At 38.1% G+C, this 20756-nt stretch overlaps 1 protein-coding gene across 3 annotated transcripts in view; it reads right to left on the bottom strand.

Moving 5' to 3' along the window:
• Positions 1-20756, bottom strand: part of CPED1 (cadherin like and PC-esterase domain containing 1) — a 145214-nt gene that overhangs the window by 111625 nt on the left and 12833 nt on the right. For all 3 annotated transcript variants that reach the window (XM_063155345.1, XM_063155347.1, XM_063155346.1), the window contains exon 3: positions 19897-20083. In XM_063155345.1, coding sequence (XP_063011415.1) covers positions 19897-20083 — 187 coding nt within the window. The remainder of the gene's footprint in view (positions 1-19896; positions 20084-20756) is intronic.

The raw sequence follows: 20756 nt of genomic DNA, 5'->3' as shown, positions 1-20756 counted from the left end.
TTCAAATAACCTTGGTCACATGGTCATTTGTTTTCTTCTGTATACAGCCTTTGTTATCTGGACCAGGTAGAGGTGGTGGCAGCTCACAACAGAATTATGACATCTGTTGAGGACACCATGAATATGTTCAGTAAAGGGTAAATTACTTCATTGACAGGAAGATAATCAGTAATAACAAACTTACAAACAGAAAGGGCAGTCAGAAAAGCAGTACAGCATCCAAGGGTACAGAATCAGGTCACAAAGCTCTCTGGAAAATAGCTATTTCAGGTACTGGTTGGCTCTTTTCCCCAGAGTTGGGAAGATTACATGTATTTTATTCCATTTTGTGCTATCCATCTGTGATACCTTCTTAATTTTATTAGATTACCCCCTTAATTTTGTCCCACAGATGGCCCGCAGAGGTATTTATTTTATTTATTTCCTTCGTTTCTTTCTCCAGAATGTATTTTTTTCCTATCCCAATCATGATTACAAATGTCAAGCAAGGTAAAAATTCCACTTAAGGAGATTTAACACTCAATTTATGTTAAGTACAGTAATGAACTGATTGTGTAGAATGGATCCAGGACTATGAAAGTAACTATCACTTTTTTATGTTTATAAGCAGTGTGACAAAGCTGAAGAGATCAATTTTCAGTTACACTGCATTTATTACTGTAACAAGTCCTTCAATTTCACGTTATAAGAACCAGTATTATGGCATAAAAGTAATTAGGGTATATGAAATTTAGGCAAGACAGATTCACTACATGCTTCTTTGGGAAAGAAACAACAACAAAACCCTGCAGGTAGATAAAAATGTCACAGATAGCAAACAAACAAAACATTAAAGAAATGTACAAGCAAATACCTCACTTTAGTGCAAAAGTCTGGCAGTGCTAACAATCTACTCAATGACCTCACCAGCTATGTAATTATCAGATAAGCAAGATGTTATGCCTCTGACTAGTAAACACCTTTGAATAAATCATTATAATTACACATAAATCACAATGCCTAGTTTGTGCAAATTGGAAGAGAGCTGGAGGGAACTCCATTTCTCAGAAGCAGTTCATTTCCTTCCCTTGTTTATTATGACACATCCTGCCCTGGGAAGAACTTGATCCCTGACTCCAGAGGATATGCAAAACTGTGTATTTGCCTTTAGGATACATCAGAGTGATCAATATGAAGGCATCTAAGAGAAGAAAAGGAAAATGTACCCTCAGATCTGGTGTGCTTCTGAGCCAGTGCCCAGGAAGTAAAATAGTTCAGGAGAGCTTGAATGCCTGCCATTACTTGTGCTTTCTATTCAGTCATTAAAACTCGAGCCAGTTATTTCAGTACAGAACAATCAGAACTGAAACATGTCTATTTATAGAAGTCAGGAGACTTCCTATTAGAAAAACAGTGTACACCTAGTGCTGTCTCTCAGATTCAGAGTGACAGAGCAGTGTGACTCCTACTTAAATGTATTGATATATTCCTCATAATCTATACCTGAAAAAAACATTATTGGAAAACAAGAACAAGAGTCATTGGTTACAACAGCTATTTAGTTCTAGAACAGGCTCCTCTAGGAATCCATCTTGGCTCAAATTTGCCCATGTCACTCCTTACAGAGCTTAACCTTTTGTGGGAAATGAACATCTATGATCAGGAAACCAACAGTCTGTCTTCTTCTGCACATTTAATAATAGAAGAACCATATCTCAGGAAAAAAAATGCTACTGTGATTCGTATTCCAACAACATCACATGGGCTATGCAAAGGAGCAAAGATCCCTTTCACAGAATTTACTGTTAAATAAATTAAAGCTAGATACATGTGAGCTAAAACATTCTACAATAAAGGACAAAGAACAAAAGCGGCATTAATAAAAAACACCATCTGCATGGAAGGACTTGTGTTTCAAAATGTTTCTAGAGATTTTATTAAGAAGCTTTAGTAAAGTCAATAATATTCCATTTTCAATGTACACAGTTTTGCTGCTTTCCTTCAGACTTCAGACCAGAAGCAGGCTTTTACAGGACATTTGAGGGGGAAGGTTAAAAACAATGCTTCATATCTGAAAAATTTAATTACTAGCAATTTGCATTAAGCTTTTCCCACAGAATGAACTTTGTCTCCAGTTATGGAAATCCTGTTTGCTTTATCCAGAAAACAGGAGCTCAGCACACAGGAGCTGTAGATCAGTTAGATAACATGAAATCACACCTCATGGAGATACTCTCTACTCCTTGCATTATTTTGCACTTGGACAAGTAAAATAGCGGTAACGATGAGAATATGCAATTGCATGTTCATCTGCTCTTTGAATATCTTTTCAAATCAAGATAGTTTAGTTCAGCCTGTTAATTAAGGCCTTGAATACACAAGGAATGCTCATCTGCAGAATTATATCTAACTATGCAGGCAAAGTGAGCTTTAGATGGACACATGCTGGCAGCATGAATATTTTATTCACCTTTCTTTTGCCAGCTCTGAGCCTCTCCTCTCCTGCAGTCTTTGTAGCCCTCATCCAGTCCCATCTCAAAAAGTTTTGTACCTGCAATGTGTATCTCATGTTTACTTAAGAATATCAACCCAAGTTTCTACTTCTATTAGTAGAAGTGCAGCATAATTTGATTGAAATCTGATGTGATCAGCTTTTATTCTGAATGAGTCAAAGAACGTGCTATTCAATTCAGAGAGCAATAACTTCCAACTGAATTTTGATGTTAAATATATATTCAAATTTTCAATGAGATAGCACTGTTGTCATTGGCTTTGACACTGATTTGTCATTTGAAATAATTGAAACAGCTAATGTGGAAAAATAATTTAAAAGATAATAGTCTAGGGAGAAAAGCTAACATGCTTTTTAGCAGCAGAGGAAATAGCAATGCAGACACCAATAAAAACATTTAGCTTTTTCTGTATAATATTCTGCATAGAGTTTTTGTATTCTGATATATTAGACCCAAGTTAACAGAAACCAAATGAGAACTGTAGGGGTTTCAGATAAATTTCAAGAATTTCTGAAGGTGATTTCTCAAGTAAAGTGATTTTATTCCAGGTTTTGAAATGATCACATTCCCCCATGAGCTATGGCATTGGAGGCTAAATTTTGCAGGAAAACTGTTGGATGCATAGAACTCTGTAATTTTAATCTCTCAGGTGTATATTATTTAATTTAATCAAATTAATAAGTTAATGTCATTACTATAGGCTGAAATTTAATTTTGCAGTATTAAGGCTTCCATCCTGAGATTTGAAATGAAAAAACTTGGAAAATCAAATAAAATTTTCATCTTTCATGTTTATCTTGCTGTATTTCATTCATTCTGGGAAATAAAAAAGAAAAAAAAACCACTTGTATGTGAATTTGCAATTTTGCATTTGCTCACACCACTACCTTGAAATTAATCAGTTTATGAGCACTAGAAGAAGACAACAAGAAACAGCCAGCATTTGTCAAGAGCATATTACATAAAAGTAGTCTCCTTTCTTCTGACAGAGAAGTATCAGAAATCAGAGTAACCGATTTAGTGAACAAAGCAAATATTAGCAATGAAAAAACAATTTGACTTTACTAAGTCTTTAGCCATTGCTTCCAGATAACATACCTCTGAGGTGATTGCACAGCTATTTGAAAAAATGAAGTCTAACCCCCTATCAAAGTGGATCCTTCTTGAAGCAGAACCTCAAAATGTACTCCACTGTACATTCAGTTATGATCAAAATTTTCAGTAACAAATTGCATAATGGAATAATAAGTGCATTTATAAATAGCAAGTGATACCAAGATGGAAAGAAGCATAAGGACTTTGTAAAGCACGGTCAGAATTCAAAATAATTCTGATAATTGGTCCAAATTCAACCCAAGCAAATTCAAAACAAGTTAAAAGTGCCATAGTTCATAAGATGAAATCAAATCAAGAGGTACAATTTGCCATAGAGCACTACTGCAGAGAAGGACCAAATTTATAAACTGCATATGAACTAACAATACAATATTGTTGCCAAAGGAAAAAACCAAAACAACCAACAAAGCAAATATAAATAAGTTTTCAGTTGTTGGCAAGTATTTATTGATGCTGAAAGAGTTGAATCCACTCCCTTAAAATTTCAGTTTTAATTTATTCCATGCCAATTCCCCACAGAATTCTAAATAATAGCCCTGCAGATATCAACAATTGTAACCAATCCTGTTTATGGGGATTACAGTGATAACAATGATCAGGGGTTAATCCTTCTGCTTCATTTTGTGTCAGTCATGTCTTTCCAGTAACACTGTTCCCCGGTTTCAGTAGAGGGCTAGAAAAAGAAGATAGATTGTGGAAGACCTCCTACAGGGGCTGACTTGGATGGAGTCAGTCCTTTGTCTAGCAACTCATACAGTGATCATTTTTTGATTTGTAAACCAGTTTAACACACCACTGTTTGAACTGTCAGTGCCTTCTTGGTGCCTCACGCTGACCTGCAGCAGGGAGGCTGGAAGGGGCCACAGCCAGGACAGCCGACCCCAACTGGCCAAAAGGATGCTCCATTCCATATGATGCTGTGCTCAACAACAAAAGCTGGGAGAAGAAGGAAGAAGGGAGCAGGGAGTGGGGGAAGACACATCCATTCAGAGTTGGGCATTTGTCTGCCCAACTAACCCGCTTGGTTCCATCCATTACAAAGCTCCTGTCCTGGTACAGCTGAACACCTGTCTGCTCACAGGAACTGGTGAATTAATTCCTTGCTTTGCTTTGCTTGCAGACACAGCTTTTGCATCTCCTGTTAAACTGTCTATCTCAATTCATGAGTTTTCTCACTTTTACCTTTCTGATTCTCTCCCTCATCCCACCAGAGGGAGATGAGCAAGGAGTTGGGTGGTGCTTCGCTGATGGCTGGGGTTAAACCACACCACCACTGAATAAATTTTTATCCATCCAAAGTCAGTTATCTCTTTAATCAGTACAGACAGGATACAAAGTAAGCATTTTAATTCGCAGGAAAGGGTACATAAAGAACAGTTTCTAAACACATGTATCAAGTACTGGAATACCTTACTCTAGGGAGGCTATAGAACCTCTGCTAAGGAAGATCCTGAGATTTGTACAGGATCCATTTTTAAGAGAAATTCGTGTCAGCTCTAGTTGAAATATATTTTCAGACACCTCTGAGCTCCATGGATATAAAGAGAAGATTTTCAGGAAAGGTTATTGTTTACATATTGATGCATTCAACTGTATTCAGTTGTACTTAAAGCATGTGGTAATCCTGATCTGTAAAAAAAAATAAATATGTTTTAGATTAATGCAAGTTTTAGCTTCATGAGTCATGAGTCCTCATAGTATACATGGGGGAAAAAAAAGTCAACCTCCTCTGCTCCTGAATGGTAAGGGAGGGAGCACAGATTGTACCAAGTGGGGTGAGGAAGCACGTTTTTATGGAAGTAGTGTTTGTGCACGAATCCTACTTCACACTGGACAGAGGAATGTGTTGGACTTCAACCCTGCCATGCAGTCAATTTATGAGAGCCAATAGTTTGCTAGCCAGGAGTTTAAAGTGGAAGCACAAACAGATGTCTGAAAGACAGAACTTCTGCCTCTCTGACTGCCTCTGGACTCTAGGCTGAATTTCATGCTCTTCAGCCTCTCAGCAAGCAGCAGCATCAGGCAGGCTGTGTGACAGGGTATGGGGATGTGGGAATTCTACACCTCTGATGATCTGAGCTTCACAGATAGCACTCCAGGGGCAAATATCTTTTGAAGCCTATTTCTGGTTACAGCAGATTGGCTGTCTTGTTGTGCAAATATCAAAATGCCACTTGTTTGACTGAATAGTTTTTCTTTCTTAATGACATGTCCTATTGCAAGTTTTTGATATCTCTACTTCATTTGTAACACTTTCCCTACAGGAATGTCTCACACCTAGGTGTTTGGGAATTTTCTCCTAAAAGCAGTAGTTATTGGAAGCATTTTAATTTCTCTTTTGGTGTGGCCCTCGAGGGTCATGAGCTATTACCGATATGGAATCACTATGACAACAATGAAGAAACAATCACTCCACATGAGTGATAGCACAGGACAAGATAGCAACATTTCTCATATTATTCTGAACTGTTCTGGAAAGCAGCTACTCACCTGCCTTTATGCAAATCTTTCACTGTTTCAGAGTGTGTTCAGACTGACTTTACTGTGCCATAACACACAGCCCCATAACCACCAGCTTAGCTGGACAAATTAGGCTAAAATCTATTGTCACATTAATTGCAGTCGAGTACTTTAAATGTAAAAAAATACTCCACACTTTGATTGATGCTGAGATGGTTGGACACAGTCAATTCATTCACAAAATAGTTTGTGCAGTTGCTGTGTGGCTGCCAGGGAAAAGGCTGAAGGAATCCTGAGGACAGTCACTACTCACTCCCCTTGAGGATGATCAGGATTTTTTTTTGGCTCAACCACTCCCCAACTAAGAGGGTTTGAAGTGTCAATGGAAGCATTCTTTGTAGAGGAGAGGCTGGTGTGAACCAAATGGAATCAGTTTAATTTCAAGGACAGCTCATCTATCCCTGAACAGCTTAGCACAAAACATTGCCCTGTGCTCAAGAATTAATGCACAGTCACATCTGAGTTCAGAAGTCAGGCAGAGAAATAGGCATTTGAAGTTGTTTGCAGTGCCTCTCATAAAAACAGAGTAATGCTTGACAATCCTGTATCTATTCTGCAAGTGCTGTGGAGGGATATTGGGTCTAACTGCAAATGGAGAGGCATAATGCTTCCACTCTTGCCTGAAAGAATTATTTTATTACTGCTTATTTATATCAGAGACTAGTTTCAAGCCTGCTTTCCTTGTCAATTAAAGGCAAATTTCAAAAGTAAAAAAATTAGCCTTATAAGCCAAGAGCTACCTGTTTCTATCAAAAATACTCTCGAACGTGTAAAGATATTTTAGTTTCTCCACCTGGTCTCAAACTCTAAAACTGCCTTAAGAGTTAGCTACCAAGTTAAAGAGTTACCATCTTCCTTACTGGAACAATTGATCATACAAGGTAGATGACTTTCTCTAAAAGAAGCAGAAGAAATCTATTGCAGGCATAACTAAAAGAATGAAGAACAGACAGGACAATCCTTTCTCCATTAACATCAAAATCTATGCAATAGATTAACAATCCTTTCTTCAATCAGTAAATTACCACACTATAGCAGACAACAAAAAAAGAAATTTCAGACCTGCAGCAAACGTTTTAAAGTTGGGTTTTCAATTTGCAGATAACTGTCAGTAAGATAACCAAAGGTAGCAAAAAAAATTAAATTGCAGTATTATTAAACTATATCCATATACTTTTCTGTGCAACCACAGAATAGGCAGAATACTGGAAATAAAAGTGCATTCAAAAATTACATTAGTCTGACATAGAGAGAAGAATACTGCAGTATTGCAAGGCAGGTGCATTAGATGGTTCTCAGTCTATCTAGAAAAGACTGTCAGGCTAAGAATAATTCTCCTCTGAGTTGTATTTCAGACTGCAACTCCAACAACCTATAGGTTTTATCACGGCATAACCTGTCAAGGTACGAAAATATGCTGTCAAAATACTTTCTGAGCTCTAGTAGAGTTCAACAGCAAATAAAAGGAAAATATGCAGTTCTGACCCAATGACAAACACATTGGGGCAATTCAAACACTCAAGCCTGTTATTCCACTTCTGTGCTTACACACTATGATTTGGATTAATATTCAGATTACTTTGGTATGTTCTACACACATGGGTATTTTGTGCACAGCAAGCCTCAGTGAAACTAAAAGATCCTAATAATCTAATAGTATGCTCCTAATAATCCAATATTGTATGCTCTTCTTGTATGCTCTTCTTGTATGCTCTTCTGGTATGCAAGCAAAAATAACTTACAACCCCAACTGCTCCCAAATGCTGGAATTCTTACTTTATATGTATTTAATATACAACATAAGCCACGACAGTCCAAGCTGCTATATATGTTTCTCACCCACACACTGTGGGACTTAGACCTAACCTTCATTAGGATGGAAGTACCTGGTACCTAATTAAAGCACGGATGTCACAGATCCACCAAAGCTCAGCTAAATCCATCTGTGTAGGTGTTTTCTTACCTTCTGTGAAGGTACAGAAGGAAACTGCCTGGCAAAAAAGACAGCTGACAGATTGAGAAATATTAGAAAGAGGCTACTGAGAGTAGATTGGCATGAAGAACCAGGTGAAATCTGGAAGGAGAGAATGTGCATGTGGGAAGAGGGGTCATGCAGCTGAAACATGCAGGGACCAGGCTGCACAATGGAGCCCAGAGGAACTGCAGCAGGTGGGAGAATTCAAATAGCACCCTGCTCCAGCTGCTCCCAGGGACATTGCAGGAAGGGGATCTGCCCACAAAATACTCTTCTCTCTCATGCACAGACACATACACACAAAGGAGCACAGAGGCACAATGCTGGGTGGGGTAACCCAGTAACCCTGTCAGAAAGACACAAGACCCTGCCCTGGTACTCCCAAGATATGTCCCTGGGGAGACTCCACCACAGTGCAGGACATGATGAGTGAACAGGAGCCCCAAAGCACCTTGGGGACCTTGTGGAAGCACATTCTAACTTGGATGAGTGTGTACATAGAACTTAACAAGTGGTACTGAGGCGCCTTCCCCACTAGACTATTGCAAAACCTGCAGATTCTACATTTATAAGGAAAAGTCTGGACTGTTAGAAAGGAACATGCAACAAACAGAAAGAGCTGGTGGCTGGAAAGAAGATTCAATCTGAAAGTAGTTCCTAGGGAGGAGGAGCTCTTCCCAAGGAACCAAATTGCCAGCTTGTGATTACTTTCCATCCTGCATTTCACCCCAACATTTCTACCACTCCCACTCTTTGCAACAGAACATTAGGTACCTGAGCTGAGAAGCCCTCTGAATGATGGCACTAATGAGAATTCATACCTTAAAAGGTAGAAATAGAGCTAGAGCTGAGAAAACAGCCTCTTCCCTTCTGTGGATATACAGCAGCCTCAGGATTAGCAGCTAAGGAGTAAATGGGTTTATTTGTCTTAATGTCCGGTCTCATTCTAATTACAATGAATGAGAATGCCAATTACAATGTTCAAATAATGATGTTTGATCACATATGCAAGAAACAAAACCCCATATTTTAAGATCCAAATCACAGACCTTGATCACTACAGTTAGAGCACTCAGGCACCTATACTTATCTTTGTTAACGTGCCAGGTTCTGTAATATCCAGAAGACACAAAACAATACTGAAAAAAAGAAGCTTGGGAATAAGGGCAATGGCTAAAATAAACAGTGTCAGGACACAGGATCAACCACTGGCCTGCAATCATCTACTGTGTTTGTTTTCCTCTCCCTGGGTGGCCATGCAATGTCCCAGGAGACAGCCTAAGCCAGTGACAGTTCCTAAAACTCAGCGAGAAGCAGGCCACCCTCAGTCAGGGAAAACAGTTTAGATACATGGACATGAGCCATACTGTGTCACTTGTCCTTAGAACCAGGGAATTGACCCATTTGATTTATGAGTTAGACAAAACTGCAGAAGACAGTGATGCAATAATTAAATCATGCCTAATCTAAGGGTTTCCAGCTGCACTTCACAGATACTGTTTTCAGTGTATCACACCATTCTGCCTTTCACTTCTACTCACCAGGTACGCCATGGGGTAGTGGAAGTCCATGACAGATATATGGACTGCCATAAAACAGGGACTCTAAAGGAGACCTTAAAATTATCTCTGCAAACATTTTAAAGAAATGTAGGGTCAGACCTCACTTTTGAAGATCAACAGATATCCTCATATTGTCAGATTTGCAAAAAAAAAAAATATTGTAAATCATATGTGCCATGGAGTTGGGTAAAGGAAGAAGAAAACCTGATGCTTTCTCCTACTTCACATATCTTCACTTCTACCCTTAGAGCTTTTTTTAAAGCCCTAACACTACATTACAAGGGAAAATAGGGCTAACATGTCAAGCTCTACTTATTTAAAGTCCATGACTTCAGTCTCATCTTTATAGAAAGTTACCTCAATTATTTTTTGTTGAAGAATGACTTCTAGACAGGCTCCACTAATACCTGGCCTCACTGTGGCTGTGAAACCTGAGGTGAGAAGGTTTTTTTATACCCTTGCTAAAGCCAAATGGGAAAAAAATATTTAAATGCCTAATTCCCCTTTAGACAGAAAAATGATTCTTGATTTGCTCCAAAATAGCTATATCTTGTTCTTATTTTGCCTATCAGCCTGTTGAACAGTATTTTGGTATGCTGATATGTTTTCTATTTTGCCTATTGCAGAAAAAAAATGTTGTGAACTGGTTTTCTTCCAAATAAACAAAAATGATCTTGTCTTATTTCTCCATTTTACACCAAAAATCCTTCTTCAATAAACAGATCAACTGAGCTGTATTCTCTCAGACCTAAAATAACTGTGGTTCTGCCAGATTTATCTTGTATTTACAAAACACAGAACACTCTGTAAGCTCTCTCTATATATACACTTCTAGTAGTTGCTATAAATTAAAACTGAAAATCCTTTTTATAACTAAATATTTATTTTTGAAAGCATTACCACGAATGTCAGAAACAAAGTCATTACAACAATAATCTTGTTATAGAAACACTTTATGACTTGACCAATTTGCTTCAAACTTTCTAAAATGCATGGCACTCAGCTCCTCTGTGCTTCTCTCTATCAGCAGAGGACTGTATTTTATTTATGTGAGGCACCATTGAGGAAATATGTTAAGACTATATTTTTTTAATCCTGCTACCAGCTAAAGTTGCTCAAATCCTAATCCACTGTTACTTTTTAATCCAAATTCCTTCAATATTTTGCCTTTTTGTTTTGAAGAACTGGCATTTTTTTGTAAGGAAACATGCCTGCCAAAAATGATAGAAAGTCATGATATGAGGGTTTTTTCCTTTTTAATCAAAGGTAGTGTGCCACTTTAAGTAATAATTTTCTGTATGAAATATTTTTTTCCAGAAATCCAAAGGATCTCATAATTAACTTGAAACTGAGAAATGGTTTCAATTTCTGAGAAAGTCAGAGGAGCCTCTATTCTCTTTGACATCTATGCAAACTAGGATTGCCTCTAAATGGACAACCTCAGGGGCTGTGTAATAAAATATTCAATATTACATTGAAAAATCAACTCTGAGGGACTACAATGAACATCAGAAGGGTAGAATAATCATGAAGAAAAGGTTCCCTTTTGATGCAAGATAAGCCAGCGTAACAACAATACATTGTGCGAAATTTTCAGAAACATGTTCTAAACCGTGGGTGGCTACTGCACTTTTGATGTCTGGAGTGGCTTTGGGATGCAGCATTCAAAAGAGCTGTCAGCTGAAAGTGGATGCAGCTGGAGAGAGTTGGAATCTGAACCTAGGAATGGCGTGGGCTGGCTGCAAATTACAATGAAGGCCTACACAGCTTTTTGCTGCCTGAACCAATAGCAGTCATGGTAGCCAAAGTTAAAAAAAAAGAAAATAGTGTTTTTGTTTCAGTGGTATATAATGCCTCTACCTAAAATGGGAGCACAGTGATGAAAGGCAGCAGCACGCTTCTCACAGCTGACCAGGGCTCAGAGCCAGTGACTGCATCAAAAAGGGTCCACAGCTTCCAGCAGCCAAATCACTGAGCAGTCCTGACCAACAATCCCTTCCAGAGAGTGCTCTGGCAGGACGGTGACAGGCTTCTGGCCAGACTGACTGACATTCTCCCAGCACCTATATTAGCAGACAATTATCTGACATTTAGGAACAGACATATATATTTATAAACCAGAGTTGCTGCTTGAACCCCATCAGAGCCAGAGTTCTTAAAGGGAAGCATTTTAAAAATACTTTAAAAAGCAATTGTATGCTGTTACCTTCTTATCTGACACACTACAGTTATAAAAAAATTACCTCAAAGCTTTTTACAGGATTTGCATGTTGCTAGCATATTACAAAGCAGCTACATTGATGCTTAAATCCCTTGTATTTATTTAATTTCAGTAGCTGTGCACATTGCTGCTTTCCTTTGGCAAACGTGTGGATCTTCCTGGACACTGGTGTTTTTCAGATTCTGTTCACATGACATAATTTATTCCAGTAAAGTTTTAATTTTAGCTCGCTGTGTAATCAGCATGTATCATTTTAATTATTGTAATCTCTAAGTCAGCCCCTTAAATACCACTCTCCACTGGACAGTATGTTCTGTTAAAAAGTAAATAGAACACTCAGAGAAGGATATATTTGGTACATTTAGGACTAAATGCTATATTTTGGTTTTACCTGGCAGAGCTCAATGTCCTTATACTTTTGTTATAAACAAATAAAGAATTTCACTTTCTAAATAAAAAGAGTGCATTTGAAACAGAGGATTCAGTACAATCTTACAGAGGGTTTATTTTAGTAATACAAAGAAATCGTTTGTGTGCTCTTCTACAAAGCATGAACATGTTCTGCTAGTAATTAGGAAGAAGAATACATATTGTTTAGAAAAATATATGATGCATTTAGATTTTCTAACACAAAACCACAGCATCGCATTAGAGAGCAGAGTTCATTTGTGTGTGTCAGAATCTTATGTCTTGTACTGAAACCAATGATGTGTGTGGCATGAGATTAATTGCTAGAAGCAAAACTAAAAAGTGATCAAGATAATGTATGTTTCTGGAATGCATTTCCTCCCCAAAACTAAATGAACTTCCATGTTATGGAAGCCGATTAAATCTGTTACATACTTGTAACTCAGTATGCTCTGAGGATCACATTTCTACTGATTTAGCTTGTTTAGGAAGCTCCCTGTTTAACAACATACAAAGAAGTGTTTCTAAAATGTGTGCTTTATTTGTCAAAACTTAGCTCAGGACTCACATGACATCTATTTTGCATTAGGAAACCAACCAGTTTTGTATACTGTTGGTTATATATTTGTACCAACAGTTAACCAAAAGGATTTTGGAAAGTTACATCTGCTAGATTTGAATGTACACATGTATTTGTATGGTAACCCACAAAATATTTCTGTGGCTAGATTCACCATTATTATTTTGCACACTATTTTAAATTACTTACTTATGACAGAATGATCTTGTGCTTTTGCTGGCATGCTAGGATCTCCAGTCCTGCTTATTTAACCTTACCTCCACAGGGTTGTTTACACTTTCAGAACCTGATTCCAATTTACTTTAATTTTCTCAGAGACTTTTTTATTTATAAAAGCTGAGCATCTAGTGACCTCTCTATTCCTGACATTTCCTTTACTCTCCACTATGAAAAAGAACAAAAACCCCAGTGTCCCATTTCTGTTCCAAAAAAACTAAACTGCTTCCTTCAGTGGGTTGGTCCTTGTAATTGAAAATGGCAACCAGATGTTTACAGAACACACAAGAAATTTTCCTTGGGGCCTTTAGTCTTTATAATTGTTTGCTGAAGTTAGTTGGATTTCATGGAAACTTGTCTGAGGCTGAAATAAACAGCAAGTAGGGGCTCCTCCTAACTGTATTCTGAAAAATTTAAAAAAAGGAAAAAAGAAAAAAAGTTAAAATTAATGTTTCCTACTCTTGCTGATGTATTTCTAACTCAACAGAAAACTATTCGCTAAGGGAGAAAATTTGGTTCTCTTAGTACTTATTTTACATGCCACCCCATGAAAAACATCTGTGTTTCACAATACACTATTTGCTTTCTACTTTATCAAAGTTCAGCTGGCTATTATCTAAGCAAGACTGATTTTTGCTCCCTTCCCTTTTCCCCACTCCCATCAGGAATATATTCTCATAAATTTTGGGGGGTTTGAGACTATTTTGCATTTTAAGAAGATGCTCTAAACTACATATTGTTTGTTCCTCCAAGCTCTGAGTCACCACAGCTGATTCACACCTGAAATCTGTCCATCTTCTTTAGAAATCATCATTTTCCCTCTTCAGTTTTCTGTCTGCCTAATTTTCTCAAGGCTAGTCATATATTCCAAGAAGTCTGTGAGACCATCTTGTTACCCCACCAGGGGACTCACTACACCCAACAAAATCTCTTCACCTAATATTTCAAGATACCTAAGATTGAGTGCTCCACAGCTCCAGGGAATCCATTTGATTACTTCATGAGCTTTACTCCCAAAACAGATTTCCTAATAACAACTTTGTTGTAGTACATCATGCCCTGATTACTACAGGCATGATGAACAGATTGTTCTTTTTTCCTTGGCAGCAGAATTCGTTAACACTTTGTGTTAACAAGCACCTCTGTTCACCTAAACATTCCAGCCTTCACACTCACTGAAGAGAGAGCACCACTGTGTCCTTCTGTCTCTAGCACCTTCTCTCATTTTCACTAATTTTGCTGATATGGTATGTCTTGGAAAATGAAAACCTGATGTCTGACAGTCACCAGCCATGGCCCTGGGGGCCTCTGAAACCCATGGCTGCAGTTTGTTCTCTAGACTAATTAGCAGCTCTGAGGAAACTGTTACTGGCTGCACTTACGAAGGAGCACTGCTGCAAGTGCTTGCTGCTGGCCAGATGTCAGCAATTAAGCTGATACTTTTCCTACTCAGCCTCTGGTCAAAAGTATGAACAGTGAGGAAAACAGTGAGAGGCGATCCAATATGCTAAAGGAATAACATGAAGACATACAGAAAGAGCATGGATTTCATCCTAGTTCTGACAGTGACTCAGAGAGTTTCTAGCCTAGTTTTCTCCATCTTTAACTCATGTGGCAGCGTTTTCTGGTCTTGTAACTCGAAGTGCGAAGCAAAGTGAACTGAGTAATTTTCTTCCATGAAAAATCTAAATTTTCTTTAAAAATTAATTTTTCCAAAGGATGCCTCGCAAATCAAAATGAAAAACTGACAAAGACTGATTCAAAAATTGCTTTTGGGGAAAATCAAATAAGAATTTTCTTTAATCTGTACCCCCCAGCCATTTTTTCAGTCATGCAATATATAGAGAGACAAAAAACTTTGCATCACTCCACATCAACACCTGTGCTTGCTCCTGCAGCCTCATGTTCCCTGATATTCCCCAACACCAGCTTTTACCACAGGGACTGCCCATCACTGTGTACAAAGAAGCAAATAAACTGTCTACAGAGAGCTAAGAGGGGGGCAGCAGATGCCTTATACTCCATAATAATACAATTCCCAAACCACCATTTTACAGAAAAATGAGTAATACCTGGATATATTCACATGGCTCTATCAGTGAGGGGGAATTTACTCCTTGCTGTAATACCTAGTAATGCCACTTTAAATACCAGACAGATCTCTTGACCCAAGCACATAAAAGAAAGGCCAAGATTTGCTCAGATTTGCTCCCATGGGTCTGTTGTCTCAATCATCCCTTCCTGTTGCTGGTGCAGCTCCACCCAAGCACCACTCCCACATCTGCAAAAAGCTAGATCATCCTCATAGCTAGTTGCTGGAACTAGGGCTTAGTTTACACAGCCAAGTATTTAAACATAGCATGCTCTTAAAATGGCAGAAAAAAGGACATAATCCAGTGTATATTGGCAATGTCAGAAAATAAGAAATAACTATGGATCTAATATTCTTAGCAATATATGTAAATTTAAGTGTCTATGTAGTATATGATCCCTATGAAAATGGTGTTGATTTCCATGAAATTGACAGAAAAGCTAAATATTGAACAAAGCTAAGACGGTTTCAATGCTTATCTTATGGAACAGCAAATCATACAAAAAAATCCCAACCCACATCAATATTTGTACAGTAGCAATCTTTTTAATGGCATGGCTAAAATTTAATCTTCAATGGATGTCATTCAAACTGCAAAAAGAGGCAATAGTAAATTTTAAATACTTAACTGCAGTATTTTAAAAATAGGAAATGATCATGTAAAAGCAATACTATGAAAATGGTTTATGATTCTTTTTTAACGTCCCTCATTGCAATTGCAAGAGCTTCCACCAAATTACTAGCATTCTAAAGCAGCAGGGAGCATGTAATGTTATGCTGCACTCAGTTTGTCAGCAGCCTGAATACCTGTGCTTTTTTCCATGGCCAAAGTGGTGGGCTACCACTGAGCTTATGCACAATCTTTTCCACTCCAAGAGCTAGTGGTAATGACAGAATTCTGCATGTTATTGCTGAATGAATTAAAATTGGCCAGTCAGATTTGTAACATACAACTGCACACATTTCTTGGAGCCTGAAGTTTGCTGAGATTTGCATAACTATTAGTAAAGGCAAAGAATTGAGAAATTAAGGAAATGCCTATTAAGGGAGGGCCACCAAAGAGTAATGAGGCGGGCACATCCAGCAAAGGACAGAAAAACTGATGGCTCTGTAAGGAAAGATAAAAGTAGGTTATTTATCTTTGAAGATGTCATCTAGGCAAAGTATGGAATTCAGGAAAGATTCAGGCAGCAGGCAGTAACTAGAAAATATTATTTTTGGAGGGCAGAAATGCCTACTAGAGAAACAAATTTCTGAGATAAAACCTTCCTTTTGAAGTATGTTGTGAAAATGTTGGCAGGGTAGCACAGAGTCATAGGGGCACACACATCCTGTTAATCTTTACTGTGGTAACAGAGATGAGAGCTTCTCAGACTGGAAGAACAGGGAAGAAGGCAGAAGACACTGGAACATATTTGGCAAGTTCTTCTCTGGTATTTGCCACTCTGGGAGGATCTAAGGGGGGCTCTGAAGCCAGGTGACTCATCCCACTCATCTCTGATAGAGCAACACAGCTCTGTCCTGGGCTGAGGCAAGGAAGTCCAGAGGCTTGTACAGCTCATTATGGCAAATCTCCCCTGAGAAAGCCTGGAAGTGTAGGGCTTTCTCACTCCTCCTTCTGCTCCTTTTATTATTTTCCATGAGATTGTGACACCAATTTCAACCCCCTCCAAGGTGTGGCAAAGGCTTATCTTGTTCCAGAGGAGAGGAAGGAAGACCAACCACACTACCTGGCAGACCAAACAAATGTGCCATTTGTAGATGTGCTGGCCAATACAACCTGGTACCTTTCTTATCAGTGTTATGATGAGCTGTTTGCTCATCAGGAATTTCTTCTGAACTGCTTACTTCAAAACAGATTTACCACAGATATTTAATGGAGACACTGACCATGTCAAAACAGATTTCCCAAGGTAGTAATTCCAGCTCTCTGCAAAATCTGACTATTTCATCACCTGCTGCTAACACAGTTCTAACGCAGTTCCACCTCTCTATCTCCATCCCAGCAGCAGACAAAGAGATATGTTAAATTTACAGCAAACTGGCTCATTTAGGGCTGCTGCAAAAGGAAGTCTCAAAGAGCTCAGAACTGGCACAGGTATCACCAGTCCATGGAATTTTCCCTCCATGTGGGTTTAATCGCTAAGAAATGGTGCAAGCACAACGACTTTTTGTTCAAGCAAAGCTGCTTGAGAATTCACTGACAAAGCTATTTTTCAGTGAAAAATTAGGGGTTTGAATAATTTATGTTTTACTGCAGAACACATCTGTATGGATTTTTGATAGCAAACCCATAAACCACTGTCTCTTTGCCATGATTTAAAAAAAAAGTTTTTTTCTTTTTAGCCAACTGCTTTCCAGTTACCAAAACACAAAATGGTTTTGGTTGGTTTGTTAGAAGTGAAAAATTTCCACTGAAGAAAACTATTCCCCTGATGTTTCTCTCTGACTGCAATGAACAGTGCTGCAGTCCAGGTGTTGAGGATCTTTCTGGAAGATCAGTGAGCAGAGCTGTCACATTTGGGTTTCGAACAGCAGCAGAACTGGTCCAAAAATTCTTAGCAGGCCAGCACAAAAAAAAAGTTAGGAATGTTTTGTGGTGAATTTTTTTCCATATATGACTTAGCTAGAGTCTTGGCTCTCAGCCATTCAAAACAAAAAAATCCTTTCAAATTTAGAGTGAGCTTTGAAAGATACGAGTAAGAAAGACTGCACACAAATAAAAGAACCCGATAGAGCTGCTAAGAAATAGCAGGTAATAAGAAATTACTATTTTTTTAGATTTTTCACAGCACTCATACTCTGTGTTTCTCTTTATAGTTCATTATCTATATATTTTTAATTGAGGCCTAAAGGAGCATATTTTTAATAACACTTTAGAAAAATAGTATACCAAAGCATAGCTCAAAATACCCTTCTCCAAAATAAGGAGTTCTATCCCATCCAGAAGAGTAAACCTCACCATCTACTAGGGAAGAAAATTAACTTTGAATGTAATTTGCTTAGCTGAAAGAAAAGATCATTGGTTTGGTATGTAGACATGCTCTACTACTTATTTCTTGTTTTTAAAACATAACCTTAAAGCTAGACACTTGCTTAACAGAGAATAGTTAAAGGCAGATTTATGCTGCCATGAAACAGCAGTAGAGTCTTACTCTTTGCCTTAAGTTGGCAAGCATTAGACTTTTTTACATAATCCAACATCTGCTGGAAGCTGTGGGATGTTTCTGGAAAATACCTGACCTTTTTATTATTTTTTTTTATTATTATTACTGGAAAAACACTACAGGAAGTACTGATTCTAGCCTGTAAAGTATAAATATCCACAGTTAAGCTCATTTCTGCAGGAGCAATATTTGAAGTGTAAAAACTGTACAGGAGAACTTCAATCTGAATTCAGCACTGTAGAAAAATCTAGTACAGTTTTTTTTTCTTTTTCTTTTTTTTTTTTTTTTTTAAATAAGTTGAAACTGAATTTGGCATGCCCACTTCCTTGGCCATTTGAAACAAAAGTATTTCACAGACATGGTGCACATGGTTCCCAGAGATACCAAGTTTTCTCTGCAGCCCATCTGCCATTAGCAAAGCCTGTAAGACATGTGTCTTGTCACTCTGAGATGGAAAGGCAAGGAGTGGCCAAAAGGTGACTACAAATCTAGATTGAAGTAAGAGTGAGATAAGACAATTTACTACTTCTTGGTACAGCCTGCCAAAGAAAACCACATGTACCTCATTTTCAAGAAAGTTTCTTGAGAAACTTAAAATTAGCTATGGAATTTTGAGCAATCTCAAGCATGCTAAGTAACTGTAGTTTATTATCTACGGAATTATCTGGTTTGGTTAAAACTCAAAGCAAACCTGAGCCCTCTGGTAGCTCCAGAAGTATACTGCAAGCCTGAATGATGCAAAGTGTACACCCTTTAGCACAAGAAATATCCAACTACACCATTTTTCTTCTGGTAGAACAGTACTTTTTTCAGAGCCTTCCATTCCTGAATTGACTTCCAAGACCAGATTGGCATCACAGTTTCAGTTCATACCTCTGAGGTGTGCAAGAATACTCAAACATGGTTATCACATCTAACTGGTGCCCAAGCTTCTCTATCAAGCACAGTGTAACTCTACACAATAAAGCTACAGTCCTTTGTGCAAGAGATCAGGATTCTTCAGTAGACTGCTTGTAGTGTGGATCAAATTTCAAGAGGAACTAAGAACCAACAGTATCTATCCCAGATTCAGCATCAAGTACAAAATGTACTTGTTCTATATTGTGTTCTTTAACAAATTTACAGAACCATCAAAACATTAATAGAGGAAAAAACCTTCACACAAGCAAGTTTTCTTTAGGAGAGAAAAAGATAACGTAGAAAATGTAGTAGGTACGTGTTTTGTTATGAAACATTCTATTGAAAATCCCTCAGTTACATTGATGAAGTAGGTTTGAGAAGTCATCAGGAACCAAACTGATCTGATTTAGTTGTCAAGACTATGATGAACTACTCTGCTGCATTTTTTTACAGAAGGATATAGCTAATGAAAGAATCACCTAACTGTGGAGAAATATCCACACATCTGAGAAGGGCTAGAATTTGGCTTCTATCATTACTTTTATCAGAGTTTTTATGCTTTCCGTTTGTTGATGAACACTGGATCAATTCTACATTTAGTGATCACATTATTAATTAACATATTAACTAAGTCCAATTATTCTTACTGTGATAAGGGCCCTCATGCCTCAGCTCCTCCACAAGTCCGCTGTTTCCAAGGACTGAGACGGTATATCCATGTTTTGCCAGGATGCGCTGACAGAGCTGACGGTCAGTTTCATGGTGAGCAGGAGGTGCATACAGAACTGCTCTTCTCGTGTGGCTTCCAAAGTACTGGAGAATGGAGGCATCGATCTACAGAAACACAGTGCACAGACAATGATGGTGAGATAGGACATTCCTCAGCAGTACAAAGTACAGTTGCTGCTTTTCACAAAACGCAGCTAGTAACTTACTGTGGCAACAGTGAAAATTGTTCTAGTATAATTAAGAATTCGCTTTATATCAGGGACTTCGGACCACAAATTCCATTTTGTCTGGAGATTTTTTCTATCTTCATTTTGAACTGATACTATAAAGGTTTGAAACTTCTGGTTAGGACTCAAGGATTTTTAAAAAATGTTCTTCCCTTTGTGGAAACAACTTTCCTGAAATCTGAGCTGCTCTGGTGAGCTGGTAACAGCAACTGCTATCTGTCTTTGACTTTGGTCACCTGAACAGAGAGGCCTTGGGAGATCTCATGTGAATTGTTCCAAGGAATGTGGGTCCTATGCAGATGTAAGTGCAGACATCTGAGTTTTGCTATGCAGCATTATTAAGAAAAATACGAAGAGTACTGGGGTAAAATCAGACACAGGAATCCTAAACAGAACTGGAGATTAGTGCTCTAGAAAGTTAAATGTAACCTTGTCAGTCCTCTATTGACTTATTAGCCCAACACAATCTAGCCCATAGGAGGACTGGCAGAGAGACTTGTATATAAGAGCAAGTCGAAAGGTATCTGATGTCCTCAATGAATCTCAAGGAA

The sequence above is a fragment of the Melospiza melodia genome, chromosome 4 (genome assembly GCF_035770615.1).
Source record: "Melospiza melodia melodia isolate bMelMel2 chromosome 4, bMelMel2.pri, whole genome shotgun sequence".
Classification (NCBI taxonomy): Eukaryota; Metazoa; Chordata; class Aves; order Passeriformes; family Passerellidae; genus Melospiza; species Melospiza melodia.
The sequence above is the reverse complement of the archived record's forward strand: the minus strand, read 5'-3'. Positions and strand labels throughout refer to the sequence as shown.